Here is a 25,238-nt window from a genome sequence, read left to right as displayed (position 1 = left end):
AGGGAAGATGCCACTGTTGATGATCTCATCGATGTCATTGAAGGGAACCGCATCCATATCCGAGCTTTTGGACCAAAATCAGCAGCGCAAATATCACGTGTTGGCTCTGGTGTTTTTTTCTTCCCACAGTATACCTGCACAAGTGCAATCTGTCAAATGGAGAATGTGAAAGAAATAATTGGGATAAAAATGCATTATAACAATCATTTGGGATAATCACTTGAGAAAAAGCACTAAGTTATAAGCATTCATCATTCAACCAGTATGGGACTGAGGATGGTGATTCTAATATGCAGCAAGAGGTGATGGCGCCATTGAAATTATTGATCTCAAATTTGAGTCACACATGACAGGAGGAAAAAGTAAGCAGCCATTACGTCAAAGCGCAGAAATAGGCATGAAATAAGTTTGAAGATATACTTTCCAGATGTGAATGAAACTTAAAAAAGGACGATTAACACCTAGCAGCAGAGAATAAGATTTCGATTGCCTATGTTATTTTTAGCAAAGGGAAGGACACTGTAATGCCACCTATTCACCAGATTTGCCTCAAACTTAGCCAAACCCATCAACAGAATTCAGTGAAAAGAGCGCCATTCTCCCTTCAGGAAAGCGCTGATTATTTTTAGTTTATTTTGTTAATAAGGATAATAAAACAAATCCCTCATCTTGGGGGTCGACTTGTTTTTCCCCAGCTATAGTTTGTTTTGATATTTTCAAAAACATTGAAGGAGTTATTTGACATTGAAGATGTCACACTTCCAGTTTGGGTTGATGGCATGTGCATGGCAGAATGTATTCCTAATTTGGAAGAAAATCTAAGAGCTCAGGTGTCAGAAGCTATTGCATCAGTCAATTCACGGAGAATTATTGGAAGAGGTCCTCTCAATGAAGATGAATTTGAGGAAGTAGCACAGGAACATTTTTGAAAGATGATGACATTTCTAGTATTTCTGGATCAGATGAAGAGTCGGATGATCCTATCACTTGTGGCTGGCAAACTCAAACCGAGTCTGTGAATAGATCCATGAATATGAAAAACCAGATTTTAATATCCCTACAGTCTGGAGAAATTGTCTCAATTTGGAAAAGTTTGTTTTTTGGGTGACAGAGAGGATCTACTTCCTGAACATAACAACTCTATGGTCAAAGAGAATGATCCTAAGGGTTTAGCTTTGGCTGACAAGGAGGTGATTGCGAGGTTGCAATCCTTGGTTAAAGAATCTCGAGATCAGAAAAACTTGAGGGTTGTGTTGCTTGCAAGTGGAGGACATTTCGCTGGTTGTGTTTTTGATGGAAATAATATTTTATCTCACAAAACTTACCACAGGTATGTAGTAAGGGCAAACGCAGGTGGCAGGCAATCAAGCAAAGATTCAACTAGGAGAGCTCCAAAGTCTGGCGGGGCTTCTATGCGGCGTTACAATGAAATGGCTCTTAAAAAGGCGGAGAGATGCCAAACGAAAGCTAAAGCAAAGGAGATGAAAAAGATACGGAAATCAAAGCAAAAAGCGCAGGCTCAATCCACCAGTTTAGAAGTAGCTTCCGTTGCAGTTTGTTATGGACAGAATGCTGTCTCAGAGCTACTTGAAAAAGGCAAAGCATTACCCAACATGCAATCGCATGCATTTCAAGAGGAAAAAGACTGGTGACATTTCCTTCAACAGCACAATGGCATTAACACATGTTAACGAAAAACTCTGTTATCAAATGCTGAGGTATTGTTCAGGGAAGATGCCACTGTTGATGATCTCATCGATGTCATTGAAGGGAACCGCATCCATATCCGAGCTTTTGGACCAAAATCAGCAGCGCAAATATCACGTGTTGGCTCTGGTGTTTTTCTTCCCACAGTATACCTGCACAAGTGCAATCTGTCAAATGGAGAATGTGAAAGAAATAATTGGGATAAAAATGCATTATAACAATCATTTGGGATAATCACTTGAGAAAAGCACTAAGTTATAAGCATTCATCATTCAACCAGTATGGGACTGAGGATGGTGATTCTAATATGCAGCAAGAGGTGATGGCGCCATTGAAATTATTGATCTCAAATTTGAGTCACACATGACAGGAGGAAAAAGTAAGCAGCCATTACGTCAAAGCGCAGAAATAGGCATGAAATAAGTTTGAAGATATACTTTCCAGATGTGAATGAAACTTAAAAAAGGACGATTGAACACCTAGCAGCAGAGAATAAGATTTCGATTGCCTATGTTATTTTTAGCAAAGGGAAGGACACCTGTAATGCCACCTATTCACCAGATTTGCCTCAAACTTAGCCAAACCATCAACAGAATTCAGTGGAAAGAGCGCCATTCTCCCTTCAGGAAAGCGCTGATTATTTTTAGTTTATTTTGTTAATAAGGATAATAAAACAAATCCCTCATCTTGGGGTCGACTTGTTTTTCCCCAGCTATAGTTTGTTTGATATTTTTGTGAGGTTCGTTTAAACAGCGCCCTTTTTTTGGGCAGTAGTTTGACTTATTGTATTAAAAAATTCATTTGTAAGAGTGAGTAAGAGAGAGGGAGAAAGGGAGTTTTTCTGAGCGCTGGGAGCTGCTGGAGAAGCAGAGAGCTTTGTATTGTACAGTTTTCTGCAGAGAATTTAATGGAATTTCAAAGCTCTGTTTGCTGAGATTCATGTGGTATGTTGATTTAGCATAAGTTTTTCCCTTTGTCTCATATGTAATCAGTATGTTTCCATTTCATTTCATGACCCTTTCAAGCTGAACAAATGAAGAGATTAGGTAGGAATTCATAGTATTATATGCTCCTCCTATAAGTTTGTTCGCATTCGATGTTTTCTACTGTTTAAGGAGGATTCAGAGTTATTGTCTGCCCTCCTTAGCTCCTCACCAGTCTTGCCATCCCATTTGAAACCAGATTTGGTGTTAAATTGCATGCCTACCTTGCCTCAGTTGATAACCTGTGTAGTCATTATATTTCTCTGTTTGAAGCTGTGATTTTGCCCATGCAGCCCAGAAAAGCCCCGTCATTCCATTAAAAAACCCCACAAATCATAAATCAAACCCCCTATCAATTTACTAGCCTAAAATCCTTATTCTTAATTGGTCAGCCTAATCATATTGAAAGATCTATCGAATCTGACCCGAGAGAGCCTTCTCATACCTCGTAGGGCTAGCTACGAGGTGAAATGGTTTGATGTAGCCTTGAAGGTTTACCTTCCTCAGCCTAGGTGAAATCTCAAGCGCTAACATATTGGCGACCATACTGGGAGAACATCTAATCGTTTGCTCATTGTCGTGTTATTTCATAAGTCTTAGACGGAGCCTGAAGTTACGCCAGAAGCCTTCGAAAACGCTCTTGTTTTACATCAGCGTTAGTAGATAAACGCTGCTTCAGTCAATCTCCGTGGGATTTGTGAACATAGCGCTTCATTGACACTTTACCCCAGTACATGTATCAAGTTTAGATCTGATTGTTGATAGTGGACAACGATCAGACACTTGAAAGGCTGAATCATTCACCTGGCGACTCCAACTCGATCCAGACATTCCAGTGCCTGTTGATATGTTCATGCAATGGTAGGGTATGTGGCAGACCCTGCACTTTGTGAAGTTCTAGATGGATTAGAGAGTTGTTAGCGGATATTGAAATTAATGAAGAATTTTTCAGTATTTTCTTTCAATGTGTGAAATCTCCGAAGCTTCATCTGAAGGCAAAACTAGATTTTATGAGTTAGTTGTTGAAAGAGTTGAAAATGAGATTCAGTATCTCGATGAGCAAATTCAGTCATATGATTTCCAAGACCCTAAAAAGTTCTTGGAAATCCTTCTTCCTTCACAACAAGCAATAACAGACTTGCCTATAGAGGTATACATTGACAATGTGCAGCTAGAAGTATGTATTGCAGAGTTGGGCAGCCAACAGAGGCCGTTTCCGTGATCCTATTGCGGCATATATGGACATTTTTCACTTTGATTGACACATGACTGTCTTCTCGGTGACCAGGATCAGTATGTGCATGAAGGGCATGCCATGAATTGCATCTTGACTTCGTGCACATTCTCCGGCTTCCATCTTTATTTCCAGTTGGTGGTTAATTTGGCATTTTAGCATTACTTGATCTATTCTTTGTACAGCAGATTAGAGTAGGTTTTGTAAATAAATAAGCAGCCACAGGGGCAGCATTTTGTTTCAGTTTTAGTTTGAGTTGAATTCAGTTTAGTGAATGTAATATCTTGTTGCAGCTTGTTGATGATTGATGATTGATGACTCATTGCCCAATGGATGAAGCAGCTCTGTCTGCTCTAACCCAAAGTTCTGCGGTTCTTGGCACCTCCAGGAAGCTGCAGCTGCATCCATCCCAAATGGAGCCAGATGTTAGACTCTGTCTTATATCAGAGATTGATTCTTCTTCAAAACAGGGTTTTGAAGAAGAAATCATTAATGTTGCTTTTCAAATTATGTAATTTATCTTCAGCTCTTCTTAAGACAGCAGCAAACTTCAAAAACTTCTACCTGCACAAACACAATTTCAAAGCATCATTTAAATATATTTGTGGAGAGCAGGTATTGCAAAATGCAGGTATATATTTTGGTTGTCTTTATGGTGTTACAGCTCCATTGCAGTTGGATGACAGTGAAGAGATTCATGTGCTCTTTGATTGGATGAAGCAACATGGAAAGGCTGTGTTAAAGCTCGACATGGGTATTCCAAAGCTTGCAAGTTGTTAGAGGATTTCAAAGGGATGGTTTTGAAATTTGATTCAGTCATGTATGGATCTCTTTTAGCTCTCTGTGCTTCACATAATCTTGATGAAGAAGCTGAGACTTTTAGCTCTCTGTGCTTCACATAAGGGTGAAGAATGCTTACGTGACTATTTCCCGGGATTGGGGAGGACAAGCAGCGCTCTGCACGCCTTACAGCCTGGTTTCATACACCAAAAGATTATTTTATTGAGGTTGAGCAAGTTTCCTATGGTTCAAGAAATGCACGCTATGCAGATCGCTTCACCTTACTTTTACCATGTTGTCTTGATTACATTAAATGGGATGTAATATATAATTCTCAATACCCTTGGGCTGCACCGGATATCATCTTTGGACTGGATGATGATAGCTTTCAGCCCCTTTCCTTTACAGGTGAAGGTCAAGAAACATCTCAGTCAATTTGGGACATTTTTTGTGACTAGAAAATTAAAGACCCATCAGGGCTTTTGCGACTCATTCTTGAATTAAGGAATTTGTACATGGGTTATCAAAGGAAGCGTGTTGAGGAACTAGATGATCCCAGATTGAAATTTGAAATCAGCACCATTATTCCTAGGGAGGGACTGGAGATTTGTTTGTTATCTGGAATTGAGAGGCCAGATGCGGTGAAGTTTGCTGTTCCCCTTTTGGACCTTGATTTAAGCAATATTCTGGTTGGGTATCCATTGAAACACCGCCTGCAGATATTCTTACAGGTCATATTTCCTGTAAGGAAAAGACAATCTGAAATGCCATCTTCTCCACAGCTAAAGTTAGTTGCGTCAAAAACATTGAAGGAGTTATTTGACATTGAAGATGTCACACTTCCAGTTTGGGTTGATGGCATGTGCATGGCAGAATGTATTCCTAATTTGGAAGAAAATCTAAGAGCTCAGGTGTCAGAAGCTATTGCATCAGTCAATTCACGGAGAATTATTGGAAGAGGTCCTCTCAATGAAGATGAATTTGAGGAAGTAGCACAGGGAACATTTTTGAAAGATGATGACATTTCTAGTATTTCTGGATCAGATGAAGAGTCGGATGATCCTATCACTTGTGGCTGGCAAACTCAAACCGAGTCTGTGAATAGATCCATGAATATGAAAAACCAGATTTTAATATCCCTACAGTCTGGAGAAATTGTCTCAATTTGGAAAAGTTTGTTTTTGGGTGACAGAGAGGATCTACTTCCTGAACATAACAACTCTATGGTCAAAGAGAATGATGCTAAGGGTTTAGCTTTGGCTGACAAGGAGGTGATTGCGAGGTTGCAATCCTTGGTTAAAGAATCTCGAGATCAGAAAAACTTGAGGTTGTGTTGCTGCAAGTGGAGGACATTTCGCTGGTTGTGTTTTTGATGGAAATAATATTTTATCTCACAAAACTTACCACAGGTATGTAGTAAGGGCAAACGCAGGTGGCAGGCAATCAAGCAAAGATTCAACTAGGAGAGCTCCAAAGTCTGGCGGGGCTTCTCTGCGGCGTTACAATGAAATGGCTCTTAAAAAGGCGGAGAGATGCCAAACGAAAGCTAAAGCAAAGGAGATGAAAAAGATACGGAAATCAAAGCAAAAAGCGCAGGCTCAATCCACCAGTTTAGAAGTAGCTTCCGTTGCAGTTTGTTATGGACAGAATGCTGTCTCAGAGCTACTTGAAAAAGGCAAAGCATTACCCAACATGCAATCGCATGCATTTCAAGAGGAAAAAGACTGGTGACATTTCCTTCAACAGCACAATGGCATTAACACATGTTAACGAAAAACTCTGTTATCAAATGCTGAGGTATTGTTCAGGGAAGATGCCACTGTTGATGATCTCATCGATGTCATTGAAGGGAACCGCATCCATATCCGAGCTTTTGGACCAAAATCAGCAGCGCAAATATCACGTGTTGGCTCTGGTGTTTTTCTTCCCACAGTATACCTGCACAAGTGCAATCTGTCAAATGGAGAATGTGAAAGAAATAATTGGGATAAAAATGCATTATAACAATCATTTGGGATAATCACTTGAGAAAAGCACTAAGTTATAAGCATTCATCATTCAACCAGTATGGGACTGAGGATGGTGATTCTAATATGCAGCAAGAGGTGATGGCGCCATTGAAATTATTGATCTCAAATTTGAGTCACACATGACAGGAGGAAAAAGTAAGCAGCCATTACGTCAAAGCGCAGAAATAGGCATGAAATAAGTTTGAAGATATACTTTCCAGATGTGAATGAAACTTAAAAAAGGACGATTGAACACCTAGCAGCAGAGAATAAGATTTCGATTGCCTATGTTATTTTTAGCAAAGGGAAGGACACCTGTAATGCCACCTATTCACCAGATTTGCCTCAAACTTAGCCAAACCATCAACAGAATTCAGTGGAAAGAGCGCCATTCTCCCTTCAGGAAAGCGCTGATTATTTTTAGTTTATTTTGTTAATAAGGATAATAAAACAAATCCCTCATCTTGGGGTCGACTTGTTTTTCCCCAGCTATAGTTTGTTTGATATTTTTGTGAGGTTCGTTTAAACAGCGCCCTTTTTTTGGGCAGTAGTTTGACTTATTGTATTAAAAAATTCATTTGTAAGAGTGAGTAAGAGAGAGGGAGAGAGGGAGTTTTTCTGAGCGCTGGGAGCTGCTGGAGAAGCAGAGAGCTTTGTATTGTACAGTTTTCTGCAGAGAATTTAATGGAATTTCAAAGCTCTGTTTGCTGAGATTCATGTGGTATGTTGATTTAGCATAAGTTTTTCCCTTTGTCTCATATGTAATCAGTATGTTCCATTTCATTTCATGACCCTTTCAAGCTGAACAAATGAAGAGATTAGGTAGGAATTCATAGTATTATATGCTCCTCCTATAAGTTTGTTCGCATTCGATGTTTTCTACTGTTTAAGGAGGATTCAGAGTTATTGTCTGCCCTCCTTAGCTCCTCACCAGTCTTGCCATCCCATTTGAAACCAGATTTGGTGTTAAATTGCATGCCTACCTTGCCTCAGTTGATAACCTGTGTAGTCATTATATTTCTCTGTTTGAAGCTGTGATTTTGCCCATGCAGCCCAGAAAAGCCCCGTCATTCCATTAAAAAACCCCACAAATCATCAAATCAAACCCCCTATCAATTTACTAGCCTAAAATCCTTATTCTTAATTGGTCAGCCTAATCATATTGAAAGATCTATCGAATCTGACCCGAGAGAGCCTTCTCATACCTCGTAGGGCTAGCTACGAGGTGAAATGGTTTGATGTAGCCTTGAAGGTTTACCTTCCTCAGCCTAGGGTGAAATCTCAAGCGCTAACATATTGGCGACCATACTGGGGAGAACATCTAATCGTTTGCTCATTGTCGTGTTATTTCATAAGTCTTAGACGGAGCCTGAAGTTACGCCAGAAGCCTTCGAAAACGCTCTTGTTTTACATCAGCGTTAGTAGATAAACGCTGCTTCAGTCAATCTCCGTGGGATTTGTGAACATAGCGCTTCATTGACACTTTACCCCAGTACATGTATCAAGTTTAGATCTGATTGTTGATAGTGGACAACGATCAGACACTTGAAAGGCTGAATCATTCACCTGGCGACTCCAACTCGATCCAGACATTCCAGTGCCTGTTGATATGTTCATGCAATGGTAGGGTATGTGGCAGACCCTGCACTTTGTGAAGTTCTAGATGGAGTTAGAGAGTTGTTAGCGGATATTGAAATTAATGAAGAATTTTTCAGTATTTTCTTTCAATGTGTGAAATCTCCGAAGCTTCATCTTGAAGGCAAAACTAGATTTTATGAGTTAGTTGTTGAAAGAGTTGAAAATGAGATTCAGTATCTCGATGAGCAAATTCAGTCATATGATTTCCAAGACCCTAAAAAGTTCTTGGAAATCCTTCTTCCTTCACAACAAGCAATAACAGACTTGCCTATAGAGGTATACATTGACAATGTGCAGCTAGAAGTATGTATTGCAGAGTTGGGGCAGCCAACAGAGGCCGTTTCCGTGATCCTATTGCGGCATATATGGACATGTTTTTCACTTTGATTGACAGATCGGGCTGTCTTCTCGGTGACCAGGATCAGTATGTGCATGAAGGGCTGCCAGCAATTGCATCTGTGACTTCGTGGCAACATTCTCAAGCGGCATCATTTCCAGGTTTACTCGAGTGGTTAATTTGGCATTTTAGCATTACTTGATCTATTCTTTGTACAGCAGATTAGAGTAGGTTTTGTAAATAAATAAGCAGCCACAGGGGCAGCGTCTTGTTTCAGTTGGCTTTTAGTTTGATTGAGTTAAGTTTCAGTGTGAAAATAAGTCTTCAGCTGTGTTGATTTGTTGGAAAGATGACTCCATTGCCCAATGAATAAAGCACTGGTCTGCTCTACCAAAGTTCTGCGGTTCTTGGCACCTCCAGGAAGCTGCAGCTGCCATCCCAAATGGAGCCAATGTTAGACTCTGTCTTATATCAGAGATTGATTCTTCTTCAAAACAGGGTTTTGAAGAAGAAATCATTAATGTTGCTTTTCAAATTATGTAATTTATCTTCAGCTCTTCTTAAGACAGCAGCAAACTTCAAAAACTTCTACCTGCACAAACACAATTTCAAAGCATCATTTAAATATATTTTGTGGAGAGCAGGTATTGCAAAATGCAGGTATATATTTTGGTTGTCTTTATGGTGTTACAGCTCCATTGCAGTTGGATGACAGTGAAGAGATTCATGTGCTCTTTGATTGGATGAAGCAACATGGAAAGGCTGTGTTAAAGCTCGACATGGGTATTCCAAAGCTTGCAAGTTGTTAGAGGATTTCAAAGGGATGGTTTTGAAATTTGATTCAGTCATGTATGGATCTCTTTTAGCTCTCTGTGCTTCACATAATCTTGATGAAGAAGCTGAGACTTTTAGCTCTCTGTGCTTCACATAAGGGTGAAGAATGCTTACGTGACTATTTGCCCGGGATTGGGGAGGACAAGCAGCGCTCTGCACGCCTTACAGCCTGGTTTCATACACCAAAAGATTATTTTATTGAGGTTGAGCAAGTTTCCTATGGTTCAAGAAATGCACGCTATGCAGATCGCTTCACCTTACTTTTACCATGTTGTCTTGATTACATTAAATGGGATGTAATATATAATTCTCAATACCCTTGGGCTGCACCGGATATCATCTTTGGACTGGATGATGATAGCTTTCAGCCCCTTTCCTTTACAGGTGAAGGTCAAGAAACATCTCAGTCAATTTGGGACATTTTTTGTGACTAGAAAATTAAAGACCCATCAGGGCTTTTGCGACTCATTCTTGAATTAAGGAATTTGTACATGGGTTATCAAAGGAAGCGTGTTGAGGAACTAGATGATCCCAGATTGAAATTTGAAATCAGCACCATTATTCCTAGGGAGGGACTGGAGATTTGTTTGTTATCTGGAATTGAGAGGCCAGATGCGGTGAAGTTTGCTGTTCCCCTTTTGGACCTTGATTTAAGCAATATTCTGGTTGGGTATCCATTGAAACACCGCCTGCAGATATTCTTACAGGTCATATTTCCTGTAAGGAAAAGACAATCTGAAATGCCATCTTCTCCACAGCTAAAGTTAGTTGCGTCAAAAACATTGAAGGAGTTATTTGACATTGAAGATGTCACACTTCCAGTTTGGGTTGATGGCATGTGCATGGCAGAATGTATTCCTAATTTGGAAGAAAATCTAAGAGCTCAGGTGTCAGAAGCTATTGCATCAGTCAATTCACGGAGAATTATTGGAAGAGGTCCTCTCAATGAAGATGAATTTGAGGAAGTAGCACAGGGAACATTTTTGAAAGATGATGACATTTCTAGTATTTCTGGATCAGATGAAGAGTCGGATGATCCTATCACTTGTGGCTGGCAAACTCAAACCGAGTCTGTGAATAGATCCATGAATATGAAAAACCAGATTTTAATATCCCTACAGTCTGGAGAAATTGTCTCAATTTGGAAAAGTTTGTTTTTGGGTGACAGAGAGGATCTACTTCCTGAACATAACAACTCTATGGTCAAAGAGAATGATGCTAAGGGTTTAGCTTTGGCTGACAAGGAGGTGATTGCGAGGTTGCAATCCTTGGTTAAAGAATCTCGAGATCAGAAAAACTTGAGGGTTGTGTTGCTTGCAAGTGGAGGACATTTCGCTGGTTGTGTTTTTGATGGAAATAATATTTTATCTCACAAAACTTACCACAGGTATGTAGTAAGGGCAAACGCAGGTGGCAGGCAATCAAGCAAAGATTCAACTAGGAGAGCTCCAAAGTCTGGCGGGGCTTCTCTGCGGCGTTACAATGAAATGGCTCTTAAAAAGGCGGAGAGATGCCAAACGAAAGCTAAAGCAAAGGAGATGAAAAAGATACGGAAATCAAAGCAAAAAGCGCAGGCTCAATCCACCAGTTTAGAAGTAGCTTCCGTTGCAGTTTGTTATGGACAGAATGCTGTCTCAGAGCTACTTGAAAAAGGCAAAGCATTACCCAACATGCAATCGCATGCATTTCAAGAGGAAAAAGACTGGTGACATTTCCTTCAACAGCACAATGGCATTAACACATGTTAACGAAAAACTCTGTTATCAAATGCTGAGGTATTGTTCAGGGAAGATGCCACTATTGATGATCTCATCGATGTCATTGAAGGGAACCGCATCCATATCCGAGCTTTTGGACCAAAATCAGCAGCGCAAATATCACGTGTTGGCTCTGGTGTTTTTCTTCCCACAGTATACCTGCACAAGTGCAATCTGTCAAATGGAGAATGTGAAAGAAATAATTGGGATAAAAATGCATTATAACAATCATTTGGGATAATCACTTGAGAAAAGCACTAAGTTATAAGCATTCATCATTCAACCAGTATGGGACTGAGGATGGTGATTCTAATATGCAGCAAGAGGTGATGGCGCCATTGAAATTATTGATCTCAAATTTGAGTCACACATGACAGGAGGAAAAAGTAAGCAGCCATTACGTCAAAGCGCAGAAATAGGCATGAAATAAGTTTGAAGATATACTTTCCAGATGTGAATGAAACTTAAAAAAGGACGATTGAACACCTAGCAGCAGAGAATAAGATTTCGATTGCCTATGTTATTTTTAGCAAAGGGAAGGACACCTGTAATGCCACCTATTCACCAGATTTGCCTCAAACTTAGCCAAACCATCAACAAAATTCAGTGGAAAGAGCGCCATTCTCCCTTCAGGAAAGAGCTGATTATTTTTAGTTTATTTTGTTAATAAGGATAATAAAACAAATCCCTCATCTTGGGGTCGACTTGTTTTTCCCCAGCTATAGTTTGTTTGATATTTTTGTGAGGTTCGTTTAAACAGCGCCCTTTTTTTGGGCAGTAGTTTGACTTATTGTATTAAAAAATTCATTTGTAAGAGTGAGTAAGAGAGAGGAGAGAGGGAGTTTTTCTGAGCGCTGGGAGCTGCTGGAGAAGCAGAGAGCTTTGTATGTACAGTTTTCTGCAGAGAATTTAATGGAATTTCAAAGCTCTGTTTGCTGAGATTCATGTGGTATGTTGATTTAGCATAAGTTTTTCCCTTTGTCTCATATGTAATCAGTATGTTCCATTTCATTTCATGACCCTTTCAAGCTGAACAAATGAAGAGATTAGGTAGGAATTCATAGTATTATATGCTCCTCCTATAAGTTTGTTCACATTCGATGTTTTCTACTGTTTAAGGAGGATTCAGAGTTATTGTCTGCCCTCCTTAGCTCCTCACCAGTCTTGCCATCCCATTTGAAACCAGATTTGGTGTTAAATTGCATGCCTACCTTGCCTCAGTTGATAACCTGTGTAGTCATTATATTTCTCTGTTTGAAGCTGTGATTTTGCCCATGCAGCCCAGAAAAGCCCCGTCATTCCATTAAAAAACCCCACAAATCATCAAATCAAACCCCCTATCAATTTACTAGCCTAAAATCCTTATTCTTAATTGGTCAGCCTAATCATATTGAAAGATCTATCGAATCTGACCCGAGAGAGCCTTCTCATACCTCGTAGGGCTAGCTACGAGGTGAAATGGTTTGATGTAGCCTTGAAGGTTTACCTTCCTCAACCTAGGGTGAAATCTCAAGCGCTAACAGGAGGGACAATGTTGTCCACACTGTGGATCTCCCACTCCCTCCTCTTTTTGGCCCTCACAACACACAATTTCATTTCTGCAGTTCACTAAACAGGCCTACAATCACTGCTACCATCACAATTTCTTTCAAGGAAGAGTCTGCGACGCAAGCTACTCTGTCCAGTCGTGGGAACAAGTAGAACAGGGAAGAGACAGGTAGTCATGGGATTAGCAACAAGCAGCAAGGTGAAAGCAGTAAGGCTCTGCATGACAAAGATAACGCTGGGGAAGCTGGTAAGTGACAGATGGATGTTGAAGGCACTATAGATTCTCCAACTGTTCAAGGTCACGGAGCGTCTGAAGAGGATGACGATTGGTATCAGTTTGCCTACCGGATTGAGGAAGAGCCAGCTTTGGACGAACCACCAGCCTAACACGTGGCCTCATGAAAAGGTCTCCAGCTCCCAGGTGGATTCGTCTCACTTTTGTGGTTTTTGGTCTCTCGCAAAGGTGTCTGACTTCCAAGCGGTTATGTTTCTATGATTCGTGGTTTTGTGGTCTAGATGTGTTCTATCTTCACGCCAAGTGTCTTGAATTCTCTGGTTGACTCTCTGCTAGGTGGAAATGGCATACCGTTACTTGGTTATGTCCCTATCTTTTTGGTTCAGGATTGCATTCCTCTTTATTCATTTTGGAAAACCAAGTTCTACTTTGAAATAGTTATTCTGGTTCAGTCGCTGGTTTCCCCCATAACAGGGGCAATCTTCAAAGCTTCTTGGACTGGTTTCCCCTCTGTTGGGGCAGTCTAATACCAACAGTTGCATTTTGTGATGATGACTGATGCTTAACATCTCTGAGATTAGGTTTCTCTGTAACTTTTTTTGTATTATAATAATAGATCAATACTACTTAAAAAAAAAAACCTATGTTTAATATAATTAACAATTAAGACACAAACATATCAATTTAAGATGATATTATCTAATTACAACTGAAAAATTGATTGTGACAGTGTGCCCTAAGTCGGCCAGCTTGTAGACAGCTATTGTCTTGCACCTATACCGAGGTTGTTATTTTACTTACCATTCACGTTATCTTATATAAAGACAACGATTTGTTGGGCTCTTTGTTTTGTGGGGGTAGTTGACTAAGAATAACGCAACAAGTTTTACTGACAAGATTTCTCGGACATCAATTCCTCTTCTGTCCCTTTCATATATGCTGATACGATTAGAGACAACTTGTTTATTGTTGCATTTGGCACTACTACACGGAGGGGGACTTTAAGACAATTTTTTAAGAGAAAAGAAATATTTTGTCTTCAAAATTTCAATATGAGGCGATAGTAAAAAAAGGTAAAGGTAAAGGATTAGGGGTCTGTCTACTAGCATTCACTGAGTGGTTGGTTTACCATGGTTGTGAAGTGATATTCAACAAAGGAAAAGCATTCCTGAGACACATAGCCACGGGGTAGGTGAAGCAGATCAGGGTTCGTGTGAAGAACCTATATAAGCTAGATGTGGAAGAATGTGCTACATTAAGCACTAAGGCGGAGAAAGTGAAGGTCGCGATGTCGATGAACTTTGGCACAAAATACTTGGTCATTTGTATCATGGTACCTCGAATATTATAAAACAAATAACCACTCGCCTCTCTAAAGGAGCACTTAAGCAATAGGATATATGCAAAGGATGTACATTACAAAAGTACATAAAATCCACATTCCATGATTAGGACAACAAAGCACATGCAGTCCTAGAAAGGATCCACTATGATGTTTATGGACCTTTCTTGACAACCTACACTGTCAGACACAAATATTTTGTCACTTTTATTGATGAATTCTCACGGAAGTGTTGGATCTTCTTCACGTGGAATAAAGATGAGTCATTCTTTGAGTTCATAGAATTCAAGACACTAGTTGAAAACGAAGCTAGCAAGAAGGTGAAGGCTCTGTTGTAGAGGCTGCAACACCCTCCAAAATTTTGGCCTGCACTTAAATTTCAGAGCCTACTATGGATATTGTGATCAATCGTTCCTTAGTCACTTATTGGTAAGTTGATGATCTCAAGCTCCCCTTTTCGATCTTAAGAGTCGTTTATGCTTTTATCTTTACATAGAATGTGTCATCTTTGGGCATGGGGGTAATCGCTTGTCATGCAAAGGGAGGTTTGTTTTGCTTCAAGGGGAAATATTTATGAGAATGATACATGTTTAACACTCATTTCACACACTCTTACACAAGTGTCACCTTTATCCTCCCGAAGTCTATAATCAAAGCCGCACTTGCCGTAAGCTGCCACAAAGGTTGTTGCATTAAGTGAAGTATGTGTTATATGTTCTGGATGGTCTATGTTGTATCGATAAGTTTTCAAGTGTGTGATTGTAGTGAAGTTTTATCACTATTCACATAAGTTCCATTGATCGCACACTTAGCTAAATTTCGAAGTTTCCTTAGCAACCTAGCCTCATCCAACTTTCCTGAACTACATACTTCACATGTGTAACCCTCAAGCTTTTCCATTGCTTGTTCGAACCGTGCAATGCGTAGAAATCCCAACCTCCCTTACCATTCAAAAATGCACAGTGGTTTCCTCCAGTGTCCTTCCCTCAGCCGGAACCCACTGTCTCCAAATGATGAAAAATGATTTTGGGGTAAGGCCAAAACCCCTTTCATATCAATATTCAACCCTGAGACTTGTGGGTTTTGGCCCACGAACTTATCGGAAGAATTATTTGTGGCCTTAGCCTTTAAAAACCAGGACCATACAACTTAGTCGATTTTTCTTTATAAATCGGGACCACAACACTTTATTGGAAATACACAGGAATACAGGGGAAAACGCACAGTTGAAAGCATGGCCAGACTTCAAAAAGAATGAACCCGCGTTCATAAATCGTTGGGTCCCCACATCTGGTCCATCAGCGTCCCGCTGCGCTTTCCATTCATCGATCTTTGCCGTCCATTAATTTCTCGGATCCAACGGTCAACATTGACTCTGAATATTCAAACTGGCGCATCAATCCTCCACCGTCGATCTGCACTTAGTGGATCCGATGGTCCACATTGATTTTAGGTGGACAAATAGCACAAGGATTAACCGCCCGATAAAGCGGTTTCCTCTCTCCTCCTCGCTACTACGTGTCAATCACTAAGTGGAATCGGGTTCTCACCCTTCAATATCACTTACCACTTTTCGCTCACCCAAAATACCACTTCCATTGTTTCCAAACCAATTTTTTTCACGAAATAACTTCCATGCTCTTCCACCATGTGATGACCGTCGATCTGTTCCATTGGACGGTTCTGATGGTTCCTTAAGGTTCCTTTGTATTTTGATATGGACCGTTGATCTTTGAAATCCAACGGATCCTGTGCATTCTCTCATTCGTCTGCCATTTGATGGATTCTGCGCTTAAAACACAGTTCTGCCACCGACTCTGTCTACACATGACACACCATATATAACAATATTTTCATTAATCAATGGATCACCATCGATCGTTATAGTGATCGATGGTCGATCAACAATCTCGTAACACAGGAATTAAGCCATTATCGCATATATATACGGATAACACGAAAAGGCATTATTACATATACACACACTGAAATCCACACAATATCAACACTGAACACACTTTATATTATACACGATATGATTACAAATCTAAGGCATTTCAGCCTTGGGAGCAAATTCCCCTTCAATTGCATTTTGATCACTCTGTTCTCACAAATTTACTTTGTTCTCACTCTTTCCTATTGAACACGCAGGTTCATCATTTATAAACACATTGGATCGGATCACTGAAAGCATCCAATCAAATCCTCTCCCTGAATCACTCAACTGTCTTTAATTCTCTCTACATGCATACATACATATGGCAAATTACATTAAATAAGTCTTATAGAGACTTTATCCATTCTATCAAACTAGCTTTATTTTAATAGAAATGTCCCATGTTTACTCCGATGGTCCATGTCGTCCTCCTTGCTCCGCTTTGGATTCCTTGTTTGATTAAGAGTGTCGAATGCTCCTGCATTAGGCTCAAGGATGTCATGTTTGTTCTAGGCCTAAAGAAAAATCTCATCTTTGTTGCAATTTTGGAAGACCATGGTTGTGAAGTGATATTAATAAAAGGAAAAGCGTTCCTAAGACACATAGCCATGGGACAGGTGAAGCAGATCAGGGTTCGTGTGAAGAACCTGTATAATCTAGATGTGGAAGACTATGTTGCATTAAGAACTAAGGTAGAGAAAGTGCAGGTCGCGATGTAGATGGACTTTGGCACAAAATACTTGGCCATTTGCACTCATGGCACCTTGAATATTATACAAAAAATAACCACTAGCCTCCCTAAAGGAGCACTTAAGTAGTAGGATGTATGTGTAGGTTTTAATCCCATACAAAAATTACCTGCATACGAATTCTAAAACACAGAAAATAAACAATGCGAGAGCATAACACATAAAACACATATACACAGAGATTTTCCCTGGATCCCGAAACTGGGACTACCAGCTTGATTTTTACATTATGTTCCTTTCAATGTTATAATACATATTTCTACATGCAGAAGCATCCAATACCATGGACCGAAAACCATCGCGTCTAATACCATGGACCAAAAACCATCACATTCAAAAAATTGTGCGAAAATCATGCACAAAAACCATAGGTGGGTCCGCCCATCATGCACAAAACCATAGGTGGGTTTCGACCCAAAGAATGCATTACTGTCCCAAGATCCTTTGTTGTGATACATCCACCTCCATCCTTGTAAAAAAATCTAAAAGCCTCCCTGAACTTAGACATAACCTCCATCCCATATTCCTTTAGTAGATAAAACCATTCTCTCATTTTCTGACCGTGCAAATCTACCCTCCATCCCATATTCTCTCACGAGCCCTGTGTAAACCACCATTTCATTCAAGGATAGGGATTTTGATGCCTACTCTAACCATATTTGTTAGATAGCTTCCCCCTTTTCTTGCTTATGGTTTCTTGAGTTGGCCTCCTCTAAATATTCCCTACTCTCCTTAAATTATTTGGAAGGTAGTCTTTGGCTACTAACCACATTTTACCGGATATCCTTGACACGTCCCTTGAAATTTTGATTCGGCCCCATGATCTATTTTATGCCAGTGAGTCGAAAGCTTTAGATTTATTTTCCACATATTCATTCATGACCAAGCACTATACCACTAGTTCTAAGAATCTTATGGTTACTATCACCACAATAAATGTATATTGTATTTTAGAGGAGATAAGAATTGTATATTTCCCTTTGGGACACTCAAAAAATATTTTGATGCACCCTATTTCTCTAACAATCTAGTCTACTTTGTGACCTTAATTCCCATTCCATGTTCATCCATGTGGATGCACTTTATGATGTTATAGGACAACCTAATGTCCTTGTCAACTCCCTCTCATCTTCCTTGCCATGTTTTCTAGGACTTGTGTAGCCAACAAGAAATTTGGGAGATGAATGACAACAAGGTAGAAAATCAAGGGGTTTTCAAGTCATTTATTTAGGGTTCCCACTAGAATAGTCCCACCATATGATCCACCCAATCCCTAAATTGGGGTTTAGTTCTATTTCAATTAATTATTAGATGATCATGGTGGGCCATGATTCCAAGTTAAATGTTATGACTCTTCATAGGATATTATTGGAGATACTTTAGGAGACACCTCTTTGGCTAAAGGGTTAAGGAAGGATTTTGACTTCAATATCAAGACATCAACCATATCCTCAACATTTCTCCCATCAACCATATCCTCAACATATTGAACCAACAATCAAGAAGACAACTAAGGTGAAGCATGGGCATCCTCTCTCGCCCATGTTGTTTAGGATATATATCAATCTATGAATGCCTCTACACTCCACCAACTGTGCATCAATAAAAATTTTGGTTTCCCCACTGTCCACCAAGATGGATACACGTTGTCCCTGCATTGTGCCTCTGATTGCCAAAATTTCAAAATTGGGATTTTCCATGTCAAAATTTTAATTCAAGATTGACCATGCATTGGAAGGCCATTAACACAATATTAGGACATAGAAAATGAATAATTGACACAATACCAAATACAACACATAAATTGAGTTTTATCTCACAAGGTATCTAGATGTTAATTGAGCAAGTTCACACGAAGAGAGAAAGGCAATGTCATGATACATTGTTCAATTTGTAATCAAGAGCATTATCTTGGATAAGGGAGAAGTAACATTTAGTTGCTTTCTCATATACAAAGGAAAAATTATGAATCAATGTCAAATGCCTTTCGTGAAGCAATGTTGTTGTAAAGGGTGTTAGAAAGCTTGCATTGTAGGCAAGACCCTCACACCATACTAGATTGTGTTAACCATGTCTAGTGATCTCAAATTTCATGAGCATGTTCAATGAGTGACCATAAATAAGGGGTGTCAGAGTGGCTAATAATCATAGCTTATAGTGGATGACTGTCATCGTACATAACATTCATGGTCCAAGTCATTTTTTTGGTGCCCAATGTTGGTGAATCATTGCATTGCATCATGGTAGCATATCTTGCCTTTTTTAAAGCAAAAATATATTGAAAATAAATTAAGTTATGTCTCATTCAAATGTTCAATATTGTTGTGTTGTGAGTGGTTTGCATATTATATGTATCATGTATCTATAATCACTTATTTCAAGCATACTTTAAGAAATAAAGGAAGAGGTGCAGGGCCTTGCCATAAGAAGGACTCCCACCAACTCCTCTCCTTGTAGCAATTTTTCAAATGTTAGCCCATAAATCAAACACATGCCCTTGTTTCTCTAGTTTGGAAACCCTTGGATGGATATGAAAATGAAATCCTCCCAACCAATGCTTTAAACATCTATTGAATGCCTTTGATTAGTATGTATAAATGATTTTGATTGATTCCTGGAGAGGTGTGAAATCTAATTTTGCATTGACATAATACACATACCAAATTTAACCCATGGTAGCCAAAATTTCAGCCTTACAACTCTCTCATCCAATATTAAATACTTCACTAATTAGTCAAGGGGTAATCTTCTTAACAATATATTAAATATTATAAGCATTCATATATTCGACCAATAGATATACTTCTACAGTACTACCACTGGTTTCTTGACCCCGAAATTCCTAGCGGCCTAACTATAGTGCGCTTCCCAAATCATCTTCGCATGCTCGCTTGAAGGAACACAAAGGTGTCCCATATGGCATAACAATGCATCCTAGAGGTGAAAACCTGGAACTTACTGACCCCCCAAGAGCATATGGTATGTGTGTCTAAATTCTGGGTTGCTTTTGTAGAGAAGTGGCCAATAAGAAGTATCATTCCTACAAGAGTTGAGCACAGTAGTTAACACCATGATCGGTGGTTGGCTGAGGAAGTCTGCAACATTATTTGTGCTGCCCTTATTTTACTTGATATTCAAATGAAACTGTTGCAGGCATGTGGACCACTTCTGATGGCAATCATTCTACAACTTCCCTTGCGTCTGTATGAATTGCAGGGATCAATGGTCGGTGTGGATGACTGTTTCCTTCCCCAAAATGTAATTCTTCCATTATCCGCAGGCCTGCACAATGGAATACATCTCTTTATCATAAGTGGGATACTTTTGTACCGTGTCTAAAAGTGTCTCATTGTGATATGCCACTGGATGCCCCTGTTGAGTAAGGACTACTCCAATAGCATAGTCAGAGGCATCTGTCTCAATCTCGAATGGTTGTTGCAAGTCTGGTAATGTGAGCACTCGTGCAGAGCAGAGGCGATGTTTCAACACTGTGAATGCCTTCTATTGAGATTCAGACCAAAATAATTTTTCTTTCACTCCTCCTTTGGTGACTTGACTCAAGGTCCAAGTGATATGAGAGAACCCCAACACGAACCTGCGGTAGAAATTAGCAAGACCCAGAAGGCTATGGAGCTCTGTCAGATTGGTTGGGGTTGGCCAATATTGAATGACTTGAATCTTGGCTGGATCCATCTGCACCCTCCGTTCATCAATAATGTATCCTAAAGACTGAACCTGGGTCATGCCGAAAGTACATCTCTCCAAATCGGCACACAGCTTGTGTTGCCACACTATTTGGAGAACCTGTTGGATGTGGTGAAGGTGCTCTTACTAACTCTAGCTGAAGATCCAATGGTTCCCAACTGATCCAACGGTTCCTGTGCACTGTTGCTTCATTAAGTCTTCCTTTCGCTGATTGCAATCTTCGATTGCTCTTCCGCTTGACTCCTTCCCAAACATTGCTATGTGTATCATTTAAACGTTACCACTCCTCAGCTTTGATTTGGTTATTCAATCAGACTCCAACACTGTCCGATCATCGCAAACACCAAAAAAACAAAAAAAAGTGAAAACAAATTTAGTTTAGTTTCCTTGCTTACACATTAGTATGGTTTGATGCACTTTACTTTTGTAACTTAGATAGCAGCATTAGGTTAGTGTTGATTTAGAAATTTTTCTTAGCATAGCTGTTTAAATGGTTAATTAGGATATGGTGTGATTTAGCATTACATGTTTTTTTTTTCATTTCTGTAGTAGAGTATCTCTCTTAGAATAGATTTTCTCTTCTTCCATCAAAGAATTAATCTTCTTCTAACTCTATAGAAGTCTAGCTTGGAACCCCTGTGGTCTCTCACCAGGTGAACAGTGATAACAGGTAGGACCTTCACTTTTACTTGTGCATATAGCACTGTCACCTCCAAGTTTGTTTGAACCTCAGGTTGATAAGTAAAGCTAGTAGCCCAAGAGTTGCTGCATCCTTGCTGCAATACTGGCGCTCATCAGTCATCCAAGTATACCACTACAAATGAGTTGGTGAATGGTCGTAAGATGTCATCCATGAGACTCATGAAGGTTGCAGGAGAATTCGTCAACTCGAAAGGCATAACCAACCATTCGAAAAGGCCCTCCTTGGCTTTGAAACCAGTGTTCCACACATTGGAGGGTTCAATTGGTACCTAATGATATCTAGACTTCAAGTCAATCTTTCTGAAATATTTTTCTCCTGTGAGTTGGTCTAGAAGGTCATCAATCCATTGGATCGGGTACCTATTCCGGACAACGATCTTGTTCAGTGCCCGATAGTCAATACAGAGTCTCCAAGTCCCAACCTTCTTCTGTACCAACATGATTGGGCTCCCACAGGGCAATGAACTTGGCCGAATGTGACCTTTCTGTAGCAAATCCTGAATTTTCCTCTTGATTTTATCATTCTCAAGAACAGAGCATCGATAGATTGGTCCATTGGTTAATGACGCACCTGGGGTCATATCGATGGAGTGCTTGACCTGACAGTGCAGAGGCACCGATATGGGGGGAAGTGAAGATGTCCTCGTACTCCTCCATGACCTTGTCCATCTGTTGTTGTCGTGTGGAGGGTCCTTGTCTCAGGGTCGTGGCCACTGTCTTCTTCTTTCCTTGAGGGCGTATCAGCAGGAAAAAAAATTCCTGGTTTTTGAAATTAGTTTACTGCATTGTTTTGCAGTAACCAGAGAGATGGCAGTAGGCGGGTGTGGTGAAGTAAAATTCTAAGTGCAGACACAAACAATTCCTCTAGCCCGATAGCGGGTCTAGCCACTAATAAGACATTCTATGGAAGATTTCCTTAGGTTAGAACCAATTAAGAGGGCCTACCTCTTAGTATGCTTACCATCAAAGAATGGGCTAAAACAAAGTATCAACAACTAGAGAAGGTAAAAAAAGAAATTAAGAACAATCTGGAGAGTATCCAAAGAGCAATAGAGGATAATGGCCTTTCCCAAGAGAACAAACAACAGGAAAATGAACTCTACTTACAACTATACCGAGTTAACAGAGAAGAGGAAACAAAATGGAGGCTCAAGTCGAGACAATTATGGTTACAAGCGGGTGACAAGAACTTAGTTTTTTTTCACAAGCAAACGACAACCAAAAAGATAAGGAATAATGTTAGCTCCATCCTAGATGCAGAAGTTGATAGACAAAGCACTCAGGAAGCCATTCGAAGAGCTGCTACAGATCAATATCGGGACTTGCTACAGATAGGCTTAAGATTTCTTTCATTTTGCTTGCATTTAGATTTAATTCTACATTCCTAGAAGTCCTCTTATCAAAGGGGCAAAATTTAGTTGTGGCTTGGCTGAGCCCCAAATCAGCTTAAGGATCACTTTCTTGTGTGATCAGTAAGAGCGTTGATCTGATGTCTCTTCTCTATTGGTAAGTAAAAGGCATACTTTAAGCCATTAGTGATAGAAAGAAGGTAACTGGACCTAGTTTAACCAGTCAGAACCACCATTTCAACGGAAAATGAGCTGCTTTAAGTTCCCAGCTAGGTGGTCTCCCTTATAATGTTGAGGCAGAGAATTTCGAGCCTTCAACAGGTACACAGACACAACTCACAACTATCGTGTGTACTCTCCATCTCTCAAGATGATAATGGTCACAAGAGATGTGAAGTTTGATGAGGAGAAGGCAATGAGGTGTTCTCCTGAGAGGGAGCTTCAATTGCAGCCTGATCAGGAGCTTTTGGCTCCAAAGGAAGAACCTCAGGAAGTTTTGCAATAGCCACAAGCAAAGGAGCAAAGAGTGGAGACATCTAGAGAAGGAAGGAAGCAGACCAGGGAAGCTAACAAATTATTGCAGGATTATCGAGAGAATGTGGGAGCACCCACATCACAATGCAAGCAAACGAGGTCATAGGATCAGTACACTGGGTACATGGCTTTGATGAGTGAGCTAGTTGAGACATAAACATCTTCATTCGAGGAAGCAATGCAATAACCAATATGGGTTGATTCTATGGTAGAGGAATGTGATTCCATTGTCAGAAACAGTGTTTTGGAATTGGTCCAAAGACCAACAAACACATCAGTGGTTGCTTCGAGATGTCTTTATAAGATAAAGCATGCAGAAGACAGGAGCATAGAGAAACACAAGGCCTGATTTGTGGCCAAGGGGTCTCTCGGGTGGAGGGAATTGACTATGAGGAGGCCTTTCCTCCAGTAGCAAGGTACTCATCCATCAAGTCAATTCTAGCACTGTTAGCACAGATGAGGTGGAAGATCCACCAAATTGATGTGAAGATAACATTCCTCAATGGAGTTATTGAGGAGGAGGTGTATATTGAGCAATCGAAGGGGTTTGAGACCTTCAACAGAGAGTCGCATGTGTGCAGACTCAAGCAAGCATTGTATGGACTCAAACAAGCACCCCGTGCTTGGTATGCTAGGATCGATAACTATCTCACTAGTTTGGGCTTCACCAAAACTGAAGCAGATGCAAACCTTTATCACATTGTGGTAGAAGGTAAATTATTGATTAATACAAGAAGGGTACCACCAACCACATTGTATAATGCCTCAATTGGCCCCTATTTGTGGTGCTAAAAATAGTTTTTAACTCGTGGGTAGGATATTTTTGGGTGGAAAAAATTACAAGAGAGTAGCTATGACTTTGTTGCCACATATTAAACGTTGGTCACTCAAAAAAAAGTTCCATAATTCAAACTCTAGGATGTGGTCCTATGATACTTAGACTAACTTTGTGTTCCTTCAAGTGAGCATGCCAATATTATCTAGGAGGCACATTACAGTCATGTCTCATGGCACTTTGGTTTCGAGAATACAATAGTAGTAATTCAAAAATATTTCTACTAGCCAAATCTTCAATAGGTTGTCCATTGGTATATTAGATCATGCACTGCCTATGTCATTGTAAACCAACCATCAAGAAGTAGGGGTTGTACACTCCTTTAAATAGCCTAGGAAAGCCTTAGGATTTAGTCACTATGGATTAAATGTTATATTTTCCCAAATTCCCTCCACCAAGCATGGTAATGTTTGTGTGTTTTTGGACATCGGTCGATTCTCTAAGATGGCCATCTTGGCACCATGCAAGAAGAGTATCAAAGTTGAAGCCTTTTTTGGGCCTTATACCACCATTTTTCAACCTTGTGACACCCAAAAACCTTTATTACTACTATTTTTTTCATTTAAATTATTAAAAAAGATTCATATTAATATCTAACATCTGTATTAGTTGTTGTTGATGACCAATATGGGATTAAAAGATATATCTTTGGCACTTTTTATGCACCAATTCTTTATATACCTTTGAGGTAAGTGATTTAAACTTATATCTATATATATATATATATATATATATATATATATATATATATAGTGATAGGTTAGTATATTTTAGGTCTATGTGGTGTGATTTTGCAGATAAAGAGCTCAGACTTTCCATAATGATCTTTGAAACTATTGGCGTTTTGAATCCAAAAGAGGCTCCATCTTTGGGACAATGGTTCAAAGAAAGAGGAGGCGAGTAAAATGTATAAGTATAAAAAGTAGGAGAGGAAATGGTTGGTAGATTTGTATATAGTGATAGGTTTCTCACTTGCATAGTGCATTATTAACATGAAATCATGTCAACATTGTGCCATAGGGTT

General features: G+C 39.7%; 1 protein-coding gene across 1 annotated transcript; it reads left to right on the top strand.

The window, feature by feature from the left end:
- Positions 1–9,705: 9,705 nt before the first annotated feature.
- LOC149243162 (uncharacterized) lies at positions 9,706–11,709 on the top strand. The gene is made up of 3 exons (XM_089371138.1): positions 9,706–11,227; positions 11,309–11,469; positions 11,600–11,709. The coding sequence occupies exons 1-3, from the start codon at positions 10,014–10,016 to the stop codon at positions 11,707–11,709; spliced, it is 1,485 nt and encodes a 494-aa protein (XP_089227264.1). The 5' UTR covers positions 9,706–10,013.
- Positions 11,710–25,238: the final 13,529 nt, after the last annotated feature.

The sequence above is a fragment of the Pinus tabuliformis genome, chromosome 8 (genome assembly GCF_031772625.1).
Source record: "Pinus tabuliformis cultivar Carrire ecotype Pingquan chromosome 8, CPIR1, whole genome shotgun sequence".
Taxonomy (NCBI): domain Eukaryota; kingdom Viridiplantae; phylum Streptophyta; class Pinopsida; order Pinales; family Pinaceae; genus Pinus; species Pinus tabuliformis.
This window is presented reverse-complemented; position numbering and strand designations above follow the sequence as displayed.